Genomic DNA, 22,929 nt, shown 5'->3' with positions numbered 1-22,929 from the left:
CCCCACACACCCATCACTCTATACCCCCATTACCATGCTATGTTTTCTTCATGGCCAGTATCACTATCATCTGACATAGGATAGATTTATGACAGAGGATGGATTTATGTCTTTGTTTACTGTTGTCTCGTTCCTACCCATCCGGGTCTAGTTTATTCACTCCTTTATCATCAGGGCCAAGAACAGAGCCTGGAACTTCACAGCTGATCAATGACTACCTGTTGAATGAATATATTCATTAGTTCTACTTTCACCTAATATCAGTGTATTAAGCATTGGGATATGTTTATTTATGTGTTCTTTGAAGTTGGCATGTGCCAATGGTTCTTTGATTCTAACTTCCTAAAGGCAGTGGTCGAATCTACTTGTTTCAACAGTGGCTCAGCACAGAGCAACACACAGCATGTGCTTTCAATGCCTGCTATAGCTGATAATAGATTGCAAAATGTAAATGATGAACAATACAGGTAAAGCAGAATACGGACAAACATTCTATCTATAACACTAGGAGACTGGTTGTACATTCTACTCTTAGGAAGAGATTTCCTTAGTTTATATTTTTGACATATACTAACAATAACCACATTTCTTAATCACTTCCTCTGGCTGGCAGTCTACGTGCATTCTCTCTTCAATGATGCAAATTCCCCTGCCATTTTAAAATCTGGGAGACTGAGGCTCAGAGAGATAAAGAAACTTGCCCAAGATCATGGACCAAGAAAGCAATAGAACAGCCAGCCTGGCTCCAGAGCCCATGCCACAATCTCAATTGTACACTGTCTACTGATGTCTAGCAACTAATATAGGCTCTTTTTCAAGAAATGTGGAACAATTTATAATGAAGGAAAGAGAAGAAACGATTCAAAGCTAATCAACTGAAAAGATGGATAGTACCTTCTCTTGAACTACATGAGGTAGAAAGAAACAAGAATAAAATAGAAATGATGAAGCACTTTAAGTGTAGTAGGTAGGAACAAGTCTGAATTTTGTTTTTAACATACGGAATGCTTTAAATCAGTCTGAGTAAAATAAAAATTATGGGAGAGGGAGAAAGTATACATTTTTAATACACAGACATCAATTTCTATGTTCTAGTTAGCATCACTAAAGAATGATAATGCCTATCTGGAAAAAAAATTAGTGGAAATGGTGCAAATATATTGAAACTATATGGACATGTTCACAGACACACACACAGACACACACATATACACACACAAACTCCAAAGGACTGATAGCCTGAAATCTGAGCTCTCTTCATCAGTTCCAAGTGAGTGTGAGTTAGCCTATATTTTTCTGGAAACTTCAATTTAAAATTCTATGTAGTCATCACTGTAGGAAGCAGGAAACTTTCTCCAACCCCACAAGGCTGGGCTTTCAGCATTTTGTAAGCTCTCTCAGAGGCTGGGGACTGGGCTTTCATGGTGTTTAACACACAGTATTAAATTGCCCTGTTTACGTATTGTCTGTCCAGGAGGTTGTGGATTCCTTAAAGGTAGGATCTATATATATTATTAATATCCATTCCCCTACTAAGACAAAATAGGCTGTAGGTAAACTGTTGTTTCCACTAGAACTAAAAATTCCATTTCTTTAAAAACAAGAAATGCTTTATTGGAATTAGGAATGATAAGGCAGTGGGAAGAGGCTTTTTGGGAATTAGGAAAATAAAATAAGTGTTGGTTTCCTAGAGAAATTGTTTTTATCTTTGAACTGCATAAGTTTACTGTACAAGATCTTCAAACACTTTGGTTGCATATTTGATAGCTGAAAAAGAGGGAGTCAGGCCAGAATCTAAATTAAATCTTCATCAGTGGTGGTCACTGGCCATTCCCGTCATAGAGAAGTGAACATAAGTCAGTACTTCTCACATGTAACATCAAAGTTTGAGTTTTTAAAAAGGCATGCTATTTAAGTGAGTGGTCCCATGTTTAAAAAAGCACCTTTTAAAATTATTTAAAATTTTTAAATTTAAATTTGTTATTAAATTAATTTAAAACTTTATTAAATTTAATTTATTAATGTATAAGGAAATAAATTAAAATATTATAAAATTTTAAATTTTAAAAATGATCACTCCTTGAGGGCCGGCCTGGTGGTGTAGTGATTAAGATTGTACATTCTGCTTTGGTGGCCCGGGATCGTGGGTTCGGATCCCGGGTGCAGACCTACTGCTCATCAAGGCATGCTGTGGTGGCGTCCCACATACAAAACAGAGGAAGATTGACACAGATGTTAGCTCAGCGACAATCTTACTCAACAACAACAATAAAATAAATAAAATAAATAAACAAAAGTAATCACTTCTCATCACTTGAAAATGTGCAAATACTTTTTTATCTCCAGGTGACATATTACCTTGAATGCCACCATATAGCTAGCGTGCACCTGCATATATATAAGCTCCTGTTGTGTATAGTTGTCCAGGTGTGAACATCAGGTGCTCACTTGAATATTAGTGCCTGCTGTAATGTATGCATGAGAAGAAATGGGGGAAAATGCAGGAGGGAGAAGCATAAATAAACTCAAGTCATTATAACCCATGAAAGGCATTTAGTATTATCCCCAAGTCAATGGGATGTTCTTAATATTCTTAACTGAGGAGGAGATCCTGGAAAGAATGAAGAAAAGATTTATGAAAAAGTACTAAAAAGTTATTAACATCTAGGCACCTCCTAAAAGATGCCTGTAGTACATCCACATGAGCAAATTTTCATGTCTAATAACACTCTAGATTATTTAAAGCTCAATTTACTGTGACATTCCCAACAATTTAGGAGACAGTGTAGACAGCAGGCATAGTTCAAATATTACTGACATCCATCCATGCCAATCACACCTCGTTCTTTAAAGCAGGGGACCCACCTACATATCAGATATTCATTAGTAGACAAAAATGAGTTGCACAAACTTGGTGTGTTTGCATCAATGACCCAGACCCTTTTCTCAGGCTTTCTCCTTCCCCCATCCTCCTTAATTTTTCCTCCATGTTTCTCTTCTGATCTCATCTCAGTCTGGCTCTGAACTCTAATTTGTATGATACTCTCATATGCCAATTTTGGATGCCCGCTGGTCTTCAAAGTATTCATAAGTAAATGTTCTACCCAAGATCAGGGAACCCCATGGATTGCAGACTCTACCTTAGTCACTGGTGGTTGCCAAAATGACCACACCCAGCCTCTCTCCTCAGTTCCACCTCTCTGATTGGAGGGGAACCAGGAGACTGTCTCAAATCCAAGTTCACTAGACCAGGAGGAAGAATGAGGGACAGCACTTTCAAATCAGCTGATTAATGGAAGTGAATTCTCAACTTTGTACCTATAAGAGCTGGCATCATTTAGAACAAAACTGAATTTCTTGGTTTCATTATTTGAAAACTGTACAAAGCACTGTAATAAGGAATGAGAAACACATGATTTATGACTCTCCACATATAGAAGATTTAATTCTGCCTTTTGCTCAATGGTCTACCCATTGTGTGAGCAAAGTCAATACCAATAATGAAATGTAGACTGAAGGGCTAAATCAATTCAATAAAATGCAATAGAAAGACTAGAAGACTGAGTAAATTTGGAAAGGCTAGTGCCTGCAAGATTAGTATTTGGACAACAGGTAATTACAAAAATCAATACCCGTATATGAAAACATGACAGGCAGCCATCCGTCACAAAGGCAGAACCATTACTAAAGCTCTGGGCCCTGAGTTAGGATGAGAGAACAAAATATGTCTGTGCAAAATCCCTATCAGAGGTTATACATCTGTGTGTGTGTGTCTGTGTGTATGCATATACTCTCCCCGTGTGACTGAAGGAGAGAGAAAGGCAAGTCCAGATGGCTCATTTTGTATTTCATTTAAGCCTTTTGCACTTTCTCTGTTCCTTTAGCTTTTAGTAAGTTCGATCTCATTTTGTCAACCTACATCATCCTTCTCATCCCAGCCTCCTCAAGGGGAACATTATTATGAGGTCCTGGCAGTGACTAGAGCCTTTAGGAGGTGGAGCAGAGGAAGCAGGTCTATGATACGAGCCACTGCTTTAAGTGTGTTGGGAGAATCTGCAAGCACCAAGAGGCAACCTTAAGGGCACCCACAGCAAAATAAAAAACTAAGCACACGTACACACAGACGCATACATACACATATCAGATAAGACAGTAACTGAAGTGTCTTAACTGTGTTCCTGGGTGAAACTGAATATGAAGGAATGAATATGTCACCACTAAGAAGTTTGTGTACATTAAGTCATTAAATCCCAACAAAGAAACAAAGACTCTACACTGGAGGTGCCAGCATCTCTATTTTACAGCCAGGAAAAGAGGCCTGAGAGGTCAATCAGCTTGTTCAAGGAGACATAGCTGGTGAGCAGGGAAGCAGCATCGGAAGATGCATCTCTCTGACACTGATGAGTGTGCTGGCCATCCTTTCATTCTACCACCTCCTGTCTACTACCGGGCCCTGGGGGTGCTTCTGATGTGGCCACACACAAGTCTCTAGCCCGCTGTTGGGCATCATTGCTATTGACAGGCTTCAAGGCCGATCCATGGATCATGTAGACAGAGCCAGTTAGACTAGTGACTTCAAACTTCCCCAGGCCATGATGTCTGCACTGCCTGACCGCATGACTCCTTGTAATGAAGAGTCTGACTCTGTTTTTTGATGTTTGGCTTCTGACGGCTTTTAAGCCTTACCCTCCCTCTTCCCCTTCTGCCACATCTAAGCAAGCTGATAACAAAGCTCAGGTGCCTCCTCTGTTGGCACCAGTAGGCGCTTCAAACCATGCAAGCCCCTGGCTGTATGTGAGAACCTCACCTGGCCCCAGCCCTAACCACCATAAAATCCTCCAGCCCGTCTTCTTTCCTGCTGTCTCAAGCCATGGTCAGTCCTGCTTTGGAGCCATTCTGCTCACCCTCATAAGCCTCATTACGTGAGTAATCCACCTTCCTACATCCTCTTAGTGTGTGTGGTGTCATCAGTCTTGACATCAGAACCAAATTTTGGGTAGGAGTCCATCCTGCTTTTGTGGGGGTACCACAACACTTCTGAATCAACTTTGTGCCAATAATGGAATGAAATGCTTTCACGGCCTTTAGAGAAACCCTCCAAGTTATAATTTTCAAAAAGTGATGGTATGTGATCCCCCTAACCAGAAATCTGTCCTTCATTTTGAATGGCTATTTGTTTTTCTGTTAAAGGCAGAGAATGATCAAGATAATTTCCATTTGGCACAGGAGCCATATAAGTTTAATTTATTTTTAGACCATTTTAATAGTACTTTTTAATTTAAATTTATATTAGATGGACAGTATTTTTCTTTATCTCAGCCTTGGCACTATTGATACTTGGGACTGGATAATTCTTTGTTGTGGGGGCTGCCCTGTGCATTACAGGATGTTTTGCAGCATCCCTGATCACTATCCATTAGATGCTAATGGTACCACCACAATCTTCTCCAGTTGTGATCACCACAAATGTCTCCAGATGTTGTCAACTGTCCCCTAGGAGGCAAAATTACACCTGGCTGGGAACTACTGCTCTATCTTCATTCCACAAAGTAATATGACTTTTCCAACAAGAATGAGCAAGGATCAAGTCCTCTGTGGTCCCAGTGGAAGAGAGACAGAAAATGAGATGAAAAGCCGTTAGGCTATATACATCCCAGTGCAAGCAAGCAAAATCTATAATAAATTGCAATTATATCTTCAAATCTCTTCTTTCCACTCTTAAACTAATTTAGACTCATCCTCAAAATGGCTTACATGCTATGGAAATGACTCTTTATAGCTTATAAAATCTTTTTTAAAAATTTGATTACTCAGCTGCTTATATGCAAATGCTGGTCTGTTGTCTAAAAATCAGAGGAAGCTGTGCTGGCCACTGTGATTTTCCAGAAATATCACATACCACAAGGTATGCATTTTAAAGTATTCCAAAAACACAGAATGTTAACAATTGTTGACATGATGGACATAGATAATAGACTATTTAATGGAACATAGATATCTGTATTATATCCATTGGTAACCTTTTAAAATGGTTCAGAATGCTTGGTTTTAACACAAAGTTGGTTTATTGGCTCAAGTCCCCATCTTATCAATGAGTTTTCCATGAAGGACAGATGATAGCATATACTGACTGTAGTAATCTCGTTGTACTATGAGGAGACAACAAGAGATGCTTTGATTTTCTTTAGGTTTTAGGGGCAGAAATGACTCCAGAGACAGAATTGGGAAGAGGAAGACAAATCACACCAAAAGTACAGCATCTGACAATCTTGCCTCTATTGATACTGGCATGTATCTTTGGTCCTCTATTCCTCAGTGCTCAAACATTAAAAGGATATATGCAAAGGCATGTCAATTAATTAGATGAAAATTGCTTTGTTTCAGTGTCGAATATGGATCTAAATTTTGATAATGTAACTTTAATTTTCCTATTTCTTTCCCCTTTCAACATTACCCTAAAAATCTAAGTGATGACGAATCTGACACCAGTCATTTGAAAATCCAAGTACCACTTACCTCGGCTTTAATTTTATTGTCTCCAAAACAGAGGTGTTGTAAATAGGCTGCGGCATTAGACTGGACCGAAGGAAACTGATGCTGCAACATCTGAATCACTTCAGGCAGTTCCGGGTCTCTCCATCCAAACTCTCTGAACAAAAGGAAGGCGGGAGAACATGAGAGAAATCCTGCCACACTGTTGATGGATTTGTTGATGTTGAGGTGTTAACTCATTTGTGAAATGCACTTAAGAGTTTACATGGGATTATTTCACAAATGATTGTTCTGGTTTTCTTGCACATGTACACATTTTAAAAAAGATTTGAAAAGATTTCCTCAAGTAAATGGTTTGTAAGTACATATATGTGTACATAAACACGTATGTATAGATACATATACACATGTACACGTATATAATCTTAAATGCATCAGCTGAAGTTACATGTTTACGAAGACTATGATAAAAATGACTTAAAATGGCACATGATTTTATTAATGTATACATTTTTCATTTGGACTTAAATGGATAATTTATAAGGTCACATTTAATTCACCATTTCATTGATTCAGGGAGAGCATTGACCTAAATCATCAGACAAGAGAAAATATGACTGGATAAGTCCAATCCAAAATGTTCTAATAGCAGTTGATGTCATCACTTTTATTATTTTTATGATGATTATTATTATCATAAACTCTTCTTTAAAAATAGATCCCCTAAATGGTTCTCTAGGGATGAAAAAATAGCAACAAGAAGACTTTACAAAAGGAAGCCATTTATTTGAAGAGTTAGGTTTATTCACACAGTGTTAATACATTTTATGCATTGTACCTTCTTTTCCTATATCCTCCTTTTTTACATCAGAGCTACTCCAAGAAGCTGATAGTTTATTTAATTTTAAGGAATATGCTCTAAGATATCTAAATCCATTCTAAACCATAAGGCTGATGGTACCATTATGCAAATGAATATTCTTTTATGAAATCAATCAGCTCAACCAGCAAGAATGCAGAGGGAACAAGGCCAACTGTGCGGATTCTATTCTTGTAGCAGGGAACCAATTTTTAACAGAGAAATAAAAAAGCAACCTCTGAGACTACAGAAAAAAACTTGACCCCATGAGCCACAAAAGGGTACTATTTATTCGAAGGACAGGGTGGAAGAGAAATGAGACAGCTTTGCAACAACCACTCAACTCCTGGAGAAACAACTCAGAAGCATACATCCTACTGATGCCAGGTCAGCGCTGTCAGCTGAGAAGAGGAGTCATGAAAAATGGGAGAGAGAAGGAACAGGCAAAGGTTAAAAGTTTCCTCGTAGATTCTAACCTGCTCTCTTTATCTCTCCTTTATCACAACTGGTGGAGGTTGTCAAGCAAGCCTTGAAACACGTCGGTGCTTCCCTTACAGCTACTGAAGACAATACGAAATAGGATTCCTTTGAGTTGGCTTAGTTTTTATTGGAAAGATAAAGCATTTGACTTAATGTGCATTAAGTATTTAATAAATTTCCCTAATATCTTAGGCAGACTCATCCATTTTCAAAAGGACATTATAGTACAGTAATACATTTGCTACAAAACATACCTAAGTGATTGCTGATAATGGACAAACTATTGAATTCTTCTTGGCTATGTGATCACAGTAGAAAACAATTATGGATTAAAACATGGGAAGCCTGTTTTTCTTTTTAATTTAATTTCCTTTGGTTGCATGATTCTAAACCACCTCTGCAATATCGAGATAGCATAGTACCTCTTCCTCTAATACCAGCCTCCTAAAATTCTATTCTCTGTACAAATTAAATCAAAATCTACAGAACAGCTGTAAATTAAAATTAGAAGTGTCATGTAAAGACTGGATGGCTATGATGAATTCAGGTGAGCCAATGCTATCGGAAAGTGATTAAAGAATTCATTTCAGCGCATTTTACTAACCGGATGGTAATTGCTCTCTTAGGCTTATACGGCACATATCAAGAACATCTTTGGAACAAAGCTCTAGGGCAACAGTCTGAGGGACTCTGCACACATGCATGCACATGCGTGTGTATGGATGCATACACACACACAGAGCCCAAAGTGAGATAGAACAGACAGACACTCCAAAGAATCACGAATCCAGGAGGGGTCTAAAGTCTTCACTCTGAGGTCAAAAGAAAGGCTGTTATCAGCTTCCCCCTGAAATCTCTGGAATCCCAAACATCCCCTCCATTGCCACTACTGTCCTCCCATGCCTAGTTTCTCACCTTGACCCTGCCGACCATGCTGGTTACCTCCCACCTCACCCCTTTTCCTACTTAAATTATCTAAATATGCAAACATGCAAACCTAACTGTGCTATTATCTTGCTTAAAACCCTCAGCCGTTCCCACTGTCCTTAGGATGAAGACCAGGATATTCCCATGGCCCTCTAGGCCTTCCTGGACCTGCCATCTCCTACCTCGCCAGCCTCATGTCACACCGCATCCCCCTGGCTATCTGCACTGGTCACACTGGCGGACGGGCAGGCAGTGCTCTCTCCTGCTTCTGTTCCTGCTCCCTGGAATGGTCCTGGACTGGTGGCCTCTCACTCACACTTGGGGTCGTGGATTCTCTGTGGCCTCCTCAGTGAAGCCCTCCTGGATTCCCATCCATGCCGTGCTGAGTCAGTAATGCCACTATTACATCGTGGACTGTGACCGATGACCAGCTCCCTCTCCACTCTGTGGTAAGTTCTGTGAGGCCAGGGCCACAACTCTTTTGGTCATCTTTGTTACCTAGCACATATAACGCTTCCTGTACACAACGCCAAGTAAATGTACTTTAAAAGAAAGAAGACATGGAGGAATGAGTGAAGAAAGTGTCCCGGCAGGGAGAGTGTTTCCACAGTTCTACTGGTGGCTACAGGAAAAGCAAGGGTTGTTGCTTTCACCAACTGATCCTTCCTAAATGCTCCCCACTCCCAGACACACACAAAGATGCAGATAAACACAGACACAGACACACAGTCATTCTCCAGGCTACCAGCCTGAGCAGCCTTTTCCATGCTCTATCTTATCACTCCATGGCTTAAATTCTCCAGTGTCTTCCCACTGCACTTTCAAAAACATCCAACTCCTCAATTCTGCACAGGAGGCCCCACAGATGCAGCTGCTGCCTGTTTCTGAGCCTCTCACACCAACCTCCCTGACCTGCTTCCTTCCTCTTGAAAACAGTACTCATGCTCCCACCTCAAGATCTGGTACTTCCAGGAAGGCTTTCCCCTTGGGTCTTTGCATGGGGCTCTCTTGTCTTTACTAGGTCTCAGTTCAAAGGTGTCTGAGGGGATCTCCTTGTAACTTCTAACAAGTCATCTCTACCCTACTGTCTTAGCTTATCCACAGAACTTATGACTATCTGAAGTTCCCTTCTATTGCTTGCATTATTATTATTTATTGTTACCTGTTTCCCCTCAACACACTCTGCCCACTATAAGCTCTATAGTGGAAAGGACGTTCCTCACAGCATGAAAGAAGGCCCGGAGCCACTATGTCCCAATCCTCATTTGGCGCAGTGAAAACCTGTGACGGTAGGGAACTGGGGGGTTGGGGGGGGACTACTCAGGGACAGAGTCAAAGGGGGTGAGAGAGATCAGACAGCCAGATAAGACCAAGGGTAACAGTAAGTTAGTGTGTAAAATGACTCAACTGTCACCCAGCCTAAACCAGCTTTCTAGGAGGGGGTCGGAGGGGGCTGTGTGTCCAGGCAGTTTACTTCCGGTTGTTGTAACTGCCCTTCCTCCAGGACTTGGCCACGGCGGCGGTCACCGTCTCAGAGAATCCCTGCACCTCCAAAGGCTCTCCTCAGTTTCACCAGATAGATGCTAAAGGAGGTCCGCCCCCCAGCAGAAAGTTTGAGGGAATGATTTATATCAAGTCTCTTTTTCTAGAACAGTTTTGTTTCACTTAGATCAGATTCTGTTTAGATTTTTTGCTGCCCATGGAGATGGACTCCAGAGAAACTGTTGGAGGCTTAGAGGAAATAACCTGTCAGTTTCAATTGGGCCAGAATTCAGTATATGGTACGGTTTCTTCACATAAAGTCTTGATCCTTAAGGACAAGCAGTGACTTACAGGCAAAAACGTTCTGGAAAAGACAAATACCAGTGGGAGAACAGCGTGTGTGAAGGTTTGGGGTCGCTCGGGGGGTTGATGTATTTGGGAAAGGTGCACAGTCGGCATGACTGGGGTAAGTCTATGGACCAGGAGGCTACAGGTAGGAGGGCTGCCTGGGAACGGGCGATGGTGGAGACAGGGCTGGAAAGCAAGTTTGGGATGAGATCACGAAGGGCCTTTCATTCAGATACAAAACAGTCTGGGCCTGGTCTGCGGTCAGTATCGTGAAAAGGAAATCTAAGGAAATTCAGATTTGTTTAGGCTTGAAGAACAGGCAGAAAAATAACCTTAAGTAAGAATGTGAGTGCATACTAAAAGTCAGTTGTCAAGGTTCCCCATTAACATACTTTAATTCTTTAATCCCTAACTAGCTTTATGTAGTTCATTTTCATTTTACAGAGGAGAAAACTTAGACTTTGAGATGGTAACACACTTGAGTGGTAGAGCCAAAAGAAAACTCTAGCTGTCTGCTTTTGAATAGATAAATTTGACCATGTAACTATGTTGCCTGCTGTAAACCTTGTCTTGAAATAATATCTAAAACAGTGCTATTTTAGACAGTAAGTCTAAAACAGTGTCCCCCAGGGGACATTTGGCAACACCTGAAGACATTTTTGGTTGTCACAACTGGAAGACGTTACTGGCACTCAGCAAGCAGAGGCCAGGGATGCTGCTCAGCATCCTACAACGCATGGGACAGTCCTTCACAACAGAATTCTCTGCTCCGAAATGTCATCCGAGCCCGGGTGGTGAACCTTGGTCTAAACATGGATTGCATTTGATCGTTCCTGTTGAGCAAGCGTGTTACAAATGTTTCACTCTTTGATTACTGCAGTAGAATGGGCACAGGATTTGGCATTGGAATAATTGGGAAGGAAGTCAGAAAGTGAACACTGGCTTTCTGCTCTTTAGCCTGTAAATACAGGATAGTCCCATAGTGTTTGCTGGCCTTGGTTTCCATGGATCAAATATAGAGAATAACGCCACTTATTTCATGGGATTTCTTTTTAAATGACAACATAATACACATGAAAGCACTTGGTAAACTTTTAACAGCTAGATATATACTAGTAATTGTTACTCTAAGACTGCTATAAGGAATATATATATATATATATTTAATTTATATAATATTATTTTTAAAAATAACCTTTTACTGATGTGTTTTCAATTGGCTGGTATACTTATTTGAAGGAATGTAAGTGTAAGGAGAGATATTGCCTTAGCTTGTAGTAAGAATTACGTATTAAAATTTGCCATTATGAAATGATTTCCTTTGCCCCAACCCCCTTCAGAGACCAAGTGCGCCAGCAGGCAAACTTCTTTGGATGCAGTCAGAGCGGGTTCAAATCCTGCTCCACCATGGCCTTTCTCTGCATTCTGGGGCTCCTCCTGTGTCTCGTCTGCTGCTGAATCTCCACTGGCTGGTATGTGAGGTGTTCTCAGAGTATATGTTCAGTGAGTCCATCTGTTATACTGAGATAATAATTCCTACCTTGGAGTATTGTTGCAAGGATTAGAAATAATACACATGAAGCCCTTAGAGCAATGTCTGGCACACAGTGCGGGCCTTCAAGAAATGTCAAGTATCATATACAACTATATAAAACATATATAACTGAAGACAACCATCTATGATTTCCTACAGAAGCCCAACTCATAACTCTCATTTGTTACTGGGCTTCTCTTTAGAAATGTTAATGGAACTGGAGAATATGCAAATGTAACCTTTTCTCCATTAAAACTTGTCACACAGACCAACAATATTGTGACTAAATCTTCACTCTTATAGGCACTATCTGAGTTGTTAAAATTACAACGTGCTCAGCACAGGGCTAAATAGCAAACAGTTTGAACTTCGTCACTATGTTATGCTGGCACGGAAACCTAAGAGTTGATTTACTGTCACAACATTTTATCAACTTTATTTCTCACTGAAAAGAGCCCCAGGACCACCAGAGCCTTCAGGAATCCAATATTTGATTTTCAGCACAGTTTTACCTCAGAGGGATATTGCCTACTTTGACTGCTACCTCAATTTCCATTGGAGGCAGGGTTGCATGAACATTTTTTAAATATGAAAAACTCAATCATTTATAAGCTTTTGAACTCCAACTAAAAGTTTTAAAGACTATATTGGCTTTAATTTTTACATCCAGAGCGATGAGGTGGCCTGTCTTGTGTTTGATTTGGTCTTGTTGATAGGGCTATGGGGGTGCAGAGGGGGTGGTCATAAGAAAGTTACATAGAAGGATTCTTTTTTTAATGACAAAATGGAGAATTTTAATTCTTGTTGACCAATAAGAACTTATCCAATGATAAACACGCAGGAGCATTAATGTCTTAATCCTCATTCATGGATAGTTCGTAACTCAAACAAAAAGCTTCCCTATATGGCTAATCGCATTTAAAAAAAAATATTGCTTTTATATAAATAGTCGCACTAGAATTATGACTATCTAGAGAGCAAGTTCAATTGTTACAGTTTTTAAAAGAAATGGCTTTCTCTAAGCTTTACATTTTGAGAAGATGTAATTCCCAAAACTGTATCATAAGCAATAACAATTTTTCCTCTAGGACCTCTGGGGGCAGCATGGCCCTATGACATCTTGATGATAGTCCAGTGAACCTGATTTCAGACTCCTGGCCTTCAGAACTATAAGACAATAAATACGCATTGTTTAATTTATTCTAGTAGCCACAGGAAACAAATGCAGAGGCCCATCTGACCACAAGATATGGCCCTTTAAAGCTTGGAAGAGACCACCTCATTGGGGCAAGGAGGTAGAGAAAGCTTCTTAGAATATTCCAAGAGGCACCACCTCCAATTCATGCCTCCGGGAGTCCTCTCTGTGACGTCTGATGATCAGGTAGACTCCTCTATTAATTTACTCTGACTTCCCAACCACCTCTTGCTGATCTATTTGCACCTGCAACTTCTCTGACCTTAGGCTTAGCTCAGTAAGGCCTAGGAGCCTTCTCTTCTCACTATATTCCCGCAGGCTGCCCGACTGCCTGCTTCATCTTAGGATTCAGTCATGAACCATTCACTCCTCCAGCCAGTGTTCACTGAGTGGCCACCGTGCGTCTAGCCATTGGGGATATGGTATTGAACAGAGCAAAGGTCCCTGTCCTTGGGGAAATTGCTTTCCAACAGTAACTGGCAATTAATCATTAAAAGAGTAAAACATATTATTTGTCAGTGATAAGTGTGTATTGGGTTGAATAGTGTCGCCCCCAAATTCATGTCCACTTGGAACCTCAGAATGTAACCTTATTTGAAATAGGGTCTTTGCAGGTGTAGTTTAGGATCCAGATGAGATTTTACTGGATTAGGGTGGGCCTTAAATCCAACAAGAGTATCCTCATGAGAGAAAGAAAAGGACCCAGAGACACAGAGAGAAGAAGGCAATGTAAAGATGGAGGCAGAGATTGGAGTGATGTGGCAACAAGCCATGGGATGCCAAGGATTGCTGTAACACCAGAAGCCAGGGGATTGGCATGGGATGGTTTCTCCTTCAGGGCCTCTGGAAGGAATCAACTGTGCCGTTACTTTGATTTCAGACTTCTGATCTCCTGAACTCTTAGAGATTAAATTTTTGTTGTTTTAAGACATCTAGTTTGTGGTACTTTGTTACGGCAGCCACAGGAAACTGATACAAATGTGATGGGAAAAATAAAGCAGAAGAGACACAGGCAACACCTGTGTGTGTGCATGTGTGTGTGTGTGTGGTGTGAGTAGGGGGGTTATTATTGTAAATGCAGTGGCCATGGAAGACCTCCCTGAGAAAGTGACCGTGCAGCAGAGCCCTAAAGGTGGTGTTGGGTGGAGAGAATGTTCTAGAAATGGAGAACAGTGGCAAAATCCTGAGGCAGGAGTGTGTCTGACATGTCAGGCAAGAGGTTAGAAGGACAATGGGTGAAGTGGAGTGAGTCCCAGGGACCATGTTAAGAGAGGCCACATGGGCCCAGATGACAGGATTTGTCAGCCACGGCAGGCCTTATGCTTCTGCTCTGAGAGGTACGGGAGCCATCAGAATGTTGTGATCTGATTCACATTTTTAAAGAATCACTTTGACGGTGGTTACATGGTATACATCTGACAAAACTCATACACTGTAGGCCTAAACTGATGCATTTATCGTATATAAATTATACCTTGATAAAGCTGAGTTTACAAAAGGGATCCCTCTGGCTGTGGTGTTGAGAACAGACTCTAGGGTGCGGGATGGAACAGGGGATGGTGAGCAAAGTCCTGCAGGGATCCTGGTGGGAATGGTGGCGGCTCAGCAGATGGTGCTGAGAAGCAGAGGGACTCTCACGCATTTTGAAGGCAGAGCCAGAAGCATTCCCTGATGGGTTGCATATGAAGTGTGCAGGCGAGAGATGCTCAGTGAATTCTTCTGATAAGGCCCCTCTGCTTCTCCTCTCACCCAATGTTCTATGTTAACTGGTGACTCCTGTTGCTTCATCTCTCAGGTCCAGCCTGGGGCTGGTGGGGTGCACTGGTCAGGCTAGGAGCCCCCTGGGGGGACTGGAATCTATTATTTCAGAATAAGGAGGAACAATGTCAACTAACAAGTTTTCTACTGGCTGCTGGAGTAGAGAGAGAGAAACAGTAAAACAATGAGAAAATTCATTATTTCTGGACCTTTATGGGTACTGGGTGCCTGAAATAAATCTTAGCCAAACAATGGGCTTCTTCTCTGAATTCAGTTTATTAGGAGTTGAGGGGGGAAAATAAGCCAAAATTTATGCTACTATTTATCATTTTTAATCACATGTAAAGTACCAGTGAATTTCCACTTCCAATGAAGACCTAAATATTCTAACAGACCATTAGATTACAAAGAATATTATTGATTATATTGCAATATCTATGCAGTATCAATTAACTTTAAATACTATTTACTTATTAATACAACTAGACTTTTTCAATAAAAATATGCTCCAGAATGAAAACTTAACTTCATACACATAAGCATTTAGTTGCCCTGGAAATCCTACCAGTCTCTGTTTGGTAATAATAGCCCCAGGGAAAAAACAACAAATTAGTATCCATAAATTTTTCCTTGTAAGCCATAAGGACTTAATGGAAAATGTTTATACTCTACGACAACATACCTGTTTTAAAATTAACAGCCCATGATGCTTCTTAGAAAATCACCTGCACCTGTGAACCTCCAGCGTGAACAAGAGGGAAAGGATTTGATGCCCAATATTTAGGTTAGGGGTCAAGATTCAAGTGCGTTTAATCAACAGTTTTTACCCTGTTGATATCAGAAGAAGATGAGGATTTTGCCTCAGGACTAGGTTAAGAATTCGAGAAAAAGCCACAAAGGACTTGATCACCTTTGAGAGGTTTTATTATACATTTTTATACATATATTTATGTGCGTGTGTCTATATACATATACTATATATATATATATATATACTTATATACATATTAAAGGGAACTTCATATTAAATAATAGAGGAAGATTGGCCCTGAGTTAACATCTGTTGCCAATCTTCCTCTTTTTGCTTGAGGAAGAGTGTCCCTGAGCTAATATCTGTGGCAATATCCCCCTATTTTTTGTATGTGGGATGCCGCCACAGCATGGCTTGATGCATGTTGCATTGGTCCATAACTCGTATCTGAATCTGTGAAACCTGGGTTGCCAAAGCAGAGTGTGTGAACTTAACCACTATGCCATGGGGCAGGCCCCTGAAATATCAATGATTCCTTTAATGAAAACTTCTGAAGTTATGAGAGAAGCCACAGTTATATAGATAGATGCATCCTAAATGCAAGAATACCATCTCTTAAGATTCCACAGTAGGCTACACGTTTCTGGAAGTGAGAACCTGTCCCATGGCACCTGTCGTGGTGTCTTTACAACGTAAGCTGTGAGCACATTCCTGAGGGCTGATTGCTAACCAGAGTCCAGTGTTGGCTCTAGCAACGACTTAAGGACATCTGTTGCTGATTTTAGTCCTGCAAATGTTTGGCAGCATGTTGCACATATACAATTTCATCTTCGTCACCTTAGTTCTCCAAAGAATCACCACTCAATTGATTTCAGATAACACTGAACAAAGACACTTCCTTTAAAGGAAATCTTAATAGAATCTAACAAAATTTGGTCCAGAAAGGTACTAAGTGCGGCCGGCCCAGTGGTGCAGTGGTTAAGTTCACACGTTCTGCTTCTTGGTGGCCCGGGGTTTGTTGGTTTGGATCCCAGGTGCGGACATGGCACCGCTTGGCACGCCATGCTGTGGTAGGCGTCCCACACATAAAGTAGAGGAAGATGGACGTGGATGTTAGCTCAGGGCCAGTCTTCCTCAGCAAAAAGAGGAGGATTGGCAGTAGTTAGCTCAGGGCTAATCTTCCTCAAAAAAAAAAAAAAAAAAGAAAGGTACCAAGTGCGAAAGGTGTTTGAAGATATTCTTAAAAATGAGGCAACAAAGTGTGTGAGAATAGCACCCATGCGTTGTCTCCTCCAGGAGTATCTGGGAGGGTTTTAATGGATCAGGAAAAGTTCTGGGTCCTGGGGATGTGAACATTGAGTCCTGAATTCAAACTACTTAGACTTAGAGGAGGAAACAGATCATAAATAGGAAATGACCATACACTGAGTAAGAGACAGTCTTCAAAAAGTGCTAGAGCTGCATTTAAAGCCCATCTAACTGACTTCTTCCCTGTTGGATAGTGCTGGATTCAAATCAATGTAAAAGATGGCAGAAATAATTATTACTAACAATAATAATAACTGTGCTATCGTGAATACTCAAAATAATGGCTCATAATTTCCAGAATTTTTACATATGCATTTCTATTTGATTTTCTTTACATTTTAGAACTGGAGGGCACCTTTGCCAGGATTTCCCACCCTTATTGTATAGACTGGGAAACTCAGGTCAGACAGTTTAGTGACTTGACCAAGCTCATGAGTAAGTTAGTGCATGGAATCTGGTGGCCACTGTCAAGGTTCGACGCTTATGCAACGTTACATCTAGCCAAGATATCTCATCCATCAGTCTGTTCTGCAATGCACTCAATCTCTAGTTCGAAACATAGGTTCTTGCCTCTGGATTACAGTGGGTAATAATGTCGGAGCAAAATTATCTAGCAGAAAAAGCATGTTATCTAAGAAGGAAGACAATATTCTTACGGTTTCATGGATTAATTTCCTGATGGACACAGGGTCATGCGGTGTAAGGGGGTGATATTCAGGAAGAGAAAACTTCAAAAAACAAGTTGCCAGGGGCCAGCCCGGTGGTGCAGTGGTTAAATTCACACATTCCACTTTGGGGGTCTAGGGTTTGCCAGTTCGGATCCCAGGTACAGACCTATGCACCGATTGTCAAGCCATGCTGTGGCAGGCGTCCCACATATAAAGTAGAGGAAGATAGGCACGGATGGTAGCTCAGGGCCAGTCTTCCTTAGCACAAAGTGGAGGATTGGCAGCAGATGTTAGCTCAGGGCTAATTTTCCTCAAAAGAAACAAGTTGCCAGCCATGTCCATGCTATCCAGCCAAAACAAACAGGATCACCTCTGTGACTGAACAAAGTTGGGCTTATCGCTCCTAACAAGAAGAAAGAACCCACAGCATGGGACTTTGACACATTTCAATAAAATGGTGTTAGAACAGACTAGGACTGGGGCTTGTGTTAGGTCCTTTGGTGCAGATTCAAGGGAGCAGGGCTTTGTTCTGGATTGGTTGCTGCCAGGACATAGGGGAAATTCTGTTACTGAGTATCTTAAAGATTCTTATCTAGAAGAAGGGAGGAATAGAGCAGGATTCAAACCATGATGCGTGAAGAAACAGCAGTCAGCCCAATTAGCCAAGATAGGTGGCTGTTGTCATCGGTGTTGTGGTTTGGATAACATGCATGTTTTGTCTGTGTTCAGACAGGATTACAGAGGGGTCTTGATTCTGTCTTGATTCATCGTGTTCAGAGTGGCCTTGTGTGATGTTGACATCCTGTGAAATTATTTACGCTTAAAAGAAGAACACCAAGGCATAGCTGTGGATGCCTGTCTAGCTCTTGGCTGCCCAGGGCTGCTCTCTCTTGGCCACGAGGCCTGGGACTGCCAAATGAGATCTAAGGAGTCACAGAAAGGGAAGGGAAGGCGCCCAAGACCAGCATTCCTGTCTGAAGCTGGCTGCCTCTGCAGAAGTATTATTCTGGGGGTTAAAATGGTGTTCTTAAGCTCTATCAACATGACACCAAAACTGCACGTGAAAAGGAAAGGAAAGAAAAGATAAGAAACCAGTTGCTCTGTCTCCATGAAGCCACACGTTAACTCTTTTTGTATCACTGACTGGTTATTCTGCAATCGTGTAGATAGCAAGTCTGACATTTAAATATAACTACTGATGGATGATTTCGTGGATTCTGTCTCTCAGCTTTTCTGATGTTGTTACACGAAATGCATCAGGAATGGGAGGAAAGGTGCTGCTGTTTAGTGGCTAGAAAAGGAAACAAAAGACAAACCATAGACATTTAGTTACGTCTATAGTTACTCGTGCCCACCCAAAAAACACACTTCTCTAGGTCTCTTATTTCACTCTGCCCTAAAGACATTCTAAAGAAGTTATGAATACTTTGGGTACACTCTATTACAAAAAAAGAACTAAGTGTCCAAGTGGCCATTCACAATTCTCTCTCATTACTAGACTAAATGGAAAGGAATTCCATCCATAGGTATTTTTTAACCATATTTTACAGCACTTTTCCTATAAAGCTATTCATTTACCTCCATTTCTGGTGTCTGGATGTTTCTAAATTTTAAGCTGTAGAGGATATATTCACCCTTCATTTTGAGTAAAATAACTAACAATGGATATTTATTAGTAGCCCTTCAGATCATGGGCAAAAGGAGTATGGACGGGCCAGCTGTATATCATTATACTGGAAGAGTCCATGTCTGTGCAACTGAATATATTAGCCAGCTTCTTTTTAAAGTGCCATAATAAAAAAAGAAGGTATTTGTTTCAAGATAATAGTGTTTAATTACCTTTAATTTCTGCCCATTGATAAACTCTTAGATCAGGCTTCTATTACCTCTGTGTCTGCCTAACTCTCGGCAGAATGACTGTGATTAACTTGAAAACTAATTAAAAAGTTTGCAATGAGTTTAAAGATATTTTCTGTTATTGCTCCCATAGACCTTTATAATTTAAAACTGGGTTGATGGGTGGGCAGGGCAGATGAAATAGGTTTGATTACAGGAAAAAAGAGTAAGTGGCAGATAAACATAGTTTTATTTATGCAAATAATAAAAGCATACAGTGTTTGTTTAATCTTTTTCATTAATTAGGAATTACGGCTTCTTCATGAAGTATTTATTCACTAGAAAAATGTGGTTTTAGGTTTCATCTCCATAGCAGGGAACTGAAGCCAAAGGGAAACAAATAACTTGGATCTTTAAGGATATGGATGTAGGGGCCAGCCCTGTGGCCTAGTGGTTAACTTTGGCACACTTTGCTTTGGTGGCCCTGGTTTGCAGGTTTGGATCCTGGGCATGGAGACCTACACCATTCATCAGTCATGCTGTGGGAGTGACCCACATGTAAATAGAGGAAGACTGGCATCAATGTTAGCTCAGGGCTAGTCTTCCTCAGCAAAAAAAAAAAAAAAAAAAAGAAGAAGAAAAAAAGAATACTGATGTAATATTTAATGGTACAAATTGATTTTTAAAAACTCAAATAGTTTTTTCCTCTGTGAGAAGTGACTGAAGGCAATAAATGGGCAGAGCTTGAGTGTATATAACTGCAGAAGTTCCCAAATGTTCTTGGCTCAGAGGGCCCTTTGTGTCTGTAAGTTTTTCATGGTGCCCCTGGGCAAAAGAAACACCTGACAGTTTCATTTACTAAGTAGTTAGGGGGTAGTATTAGCTATGTCCTAACAAGTTAGTGCCTCTTGGGCACTACCCAACCTCTCAAACTTTGGAATCAGATATTGTCACCTTCATTTCCTCTCATATTGAATTTCACATGGTTCTCACTTTTTATGATAGAAACCTCTAAAAATCTAGATTTGCAAAGTTATGACATCATCAAAAGGAATGTGACAATTGAATTTTGAAACTAAACTAACTCGAGCTCATGTTTCTCTCGGTGTCCAAGAGATGTTGCTGTGTTTCTCTCAAAAACTTAAACTATCCTGAGGAGCCCCTCTTTGCTGTGTCCCCCCGGGGCACCTTGGAACACAGTTTGGGAACAGCAGTGAATGAGTGGTCCTTCCAATAGTTATGACCTAAACCTAAATAAAGAATTTTCACACAATGAACAATTATTTCAGGAAGGGGGGATGATGCGTATAGGAATAGTAAGTTTATCTTGTAAGATTTAAAATTAGAATTTCAACTAAGTGACACAGTGGATAAGTTCAGTGAACATAAATGCTTGTCATTCGGGAAAATATTCTTACTCATTCGTAACAATTTCTCCTTTTGTAAATGTTTTATTTGTGACTTTTAAAGACCTAAGTCATGGCATTCCTTACCAGTTCTCTATGTATTTAAAAGATGCTTACAACCGAATTTGGGGAAGTTACCAACATTTCAAATTGCCTTCCCTTTTTTTATCTTAGTAAGAGTACGGTACAATGGAATCATGCAATGCTCATGACAAAAATATCACTTTAGTGGCAGTGGTATTACTGAAAACACATCATATTAGATTCGCATGCTCTTATAATGCTGTTGAAGTTTTCATTCTTGCACTTGATTTTGAGGAACCTCCCTCATACCCATTTCCTGCCCTTCCTCCAGAGTCTCTCTCTATTGAGCTCTATGGACTTAGATTGAGAATAAGAAATCACATGAGGGACACGGGACTCACAGAAAGCAAATGAGTTCAGTGGCGTGAAAACTCTGCTCTCAAGGGGTAAAGGGGCACATATATGTGGTGACAGAGAAAAATTAGACTATAGGTGGTGAGCACAATGCAGTCTATACAGACACTGATAAATAATAATGTACATCCGAAATTTCACAATTTATAAACCATTATGACCTCAATAAAATAATTTAAAAAACAAAACAAAACTCTGCTCTCAGGTGAATGTAACAGGCAACCTTTCTAGATCTGCCTAGAGTGATCAGAAATTGTATGGAGATAATACTTTATTATCCACTACCTCTAGAGATAGTTACAGACTCAATAATCAGAGAGAATATCTCCTTACATAACATGACTTTACAATAAGCACCGATATGACTTTGTTCCTACAAGTAGAAGTCAAGGGAGAAAGAGCTCACATTTATTGAGCACGTCCTGCTCTAGAGGTGCTAGGTTCTAGGTGCTTACTCACTTCACACCCACCACATTCCCATCAGGGCAGTACCATTAATGTCCCCATGCTAGAGATGTAGCAACTGCAGCACAGAGGGCCTCAGCAACTGGCCTGCAGTCCCAGAGACAATCAAGTGATGGAGCCAGAATTCAAACCCAGAAGGACTCGCTTCAGAGCCCACACTCTTAACCAGGAGGCTACACTGTCTGATCAAACATTTTTCATTATTATTTTTACTAACAACTAGAAGTTAGAATGCATGTATATCTCTCAGAAATTTTACTAGCATAAGGTAAAAATTCATCTAATTTAGGACTAACACCATGTCTATTATGATTTTGCAATGGCAATTGCTTTCTCTGTTTAAATCAAGACTCATACAATTTTAAAATTATCAATAACTCACGCAAAGACAATTTCATGTCACTGACTTTTATAAAGCAATCACATTATTTATCTATTCATTTATTTTGTAAGACTGTCGCTGAGCTAACATCTGTGCCAATCTTCCTCTATTTTGTATGTGCAATGCCACCACAGCCTGGCTTGATGAATGATGTGTAGGTCCGGGCCCAGGATCAGAACCCGTGAACCCTGGGCCACTGAAGCGGAGCATTCGAACTTAACCACTATGCCACTGGGATGGCCCCACAATAACATTATCTTTAAACAAGCATCTCTGTTATGCTTCCTCCATTTATAACTTCAGGCAATCTCACTCTAAGGATTCCAGGACCCAGAGTCAGGTGATGGAACAGAGAATGAAAGGTCTTACTTGGAGAAAGATCAGTGCTCTCAACCAGTTCTTACATATTATCCTTTTCTTTTCTTTCATGATCTGGTCTTTAAATTTTACTTAGCTCCACAGTGGGCCCATTCCTCCAAATTCCTTCCAAATTTGTTAAGCTCTGCATTTCTCTGGCTTTTGCAAGCCACATGGGATTCATTCAACTAACGACTATGATGTCAAATACAATAGATCGTCCACATAGCTACATCCATAAAG

At 40.5% G+C, this 22,929-nt stretch overlaps 1 protein-coding gene across 4 annotated transcripts in view; it reads right to left on the bottom strand.

Annotated features, from left to right (window-relative positions):
* CTNND2 (catenin delta 2) overlaps positions 1-22,929 on the bottom strand; it is an 881,420-nt gene that overhangs the window by 241,400 nt on the left and 617,091 nt on the right. For all 4 annotated transcript variants that reach the window (XM_046672368.1, XM_046672371.1, XM_046672369.1 and 1 more), the window contains exon 10: positions 6,517-6,649. In XM_046672368.1, coding sequence (XP_046528324.1) covers positions 6,517-6,649 — 133 coding nt within the window. The remainder of the gene's footprint in view (positions 1-6,516; positions 6,650-22,929) is intronic.

Source organism: Equus quagga, chromosome 9, assembly GCF_021613505.1.
Source record: "Equus quagga isolate Etosha38 chromosome 9, UCLA_HA_Equagga_1.0, whole genome shotgun sequence".
Taxonomy (NCBI): Eukaryota; Metazoa; Chordata; class Mammalia; order Perissodactyla; family Equidae; genus Equus; species Equus quagga.
Note: the sequence above shows the minus strand (reverse complement) of the source record. Positions and strands in the feature narration are given on the sequence as shown.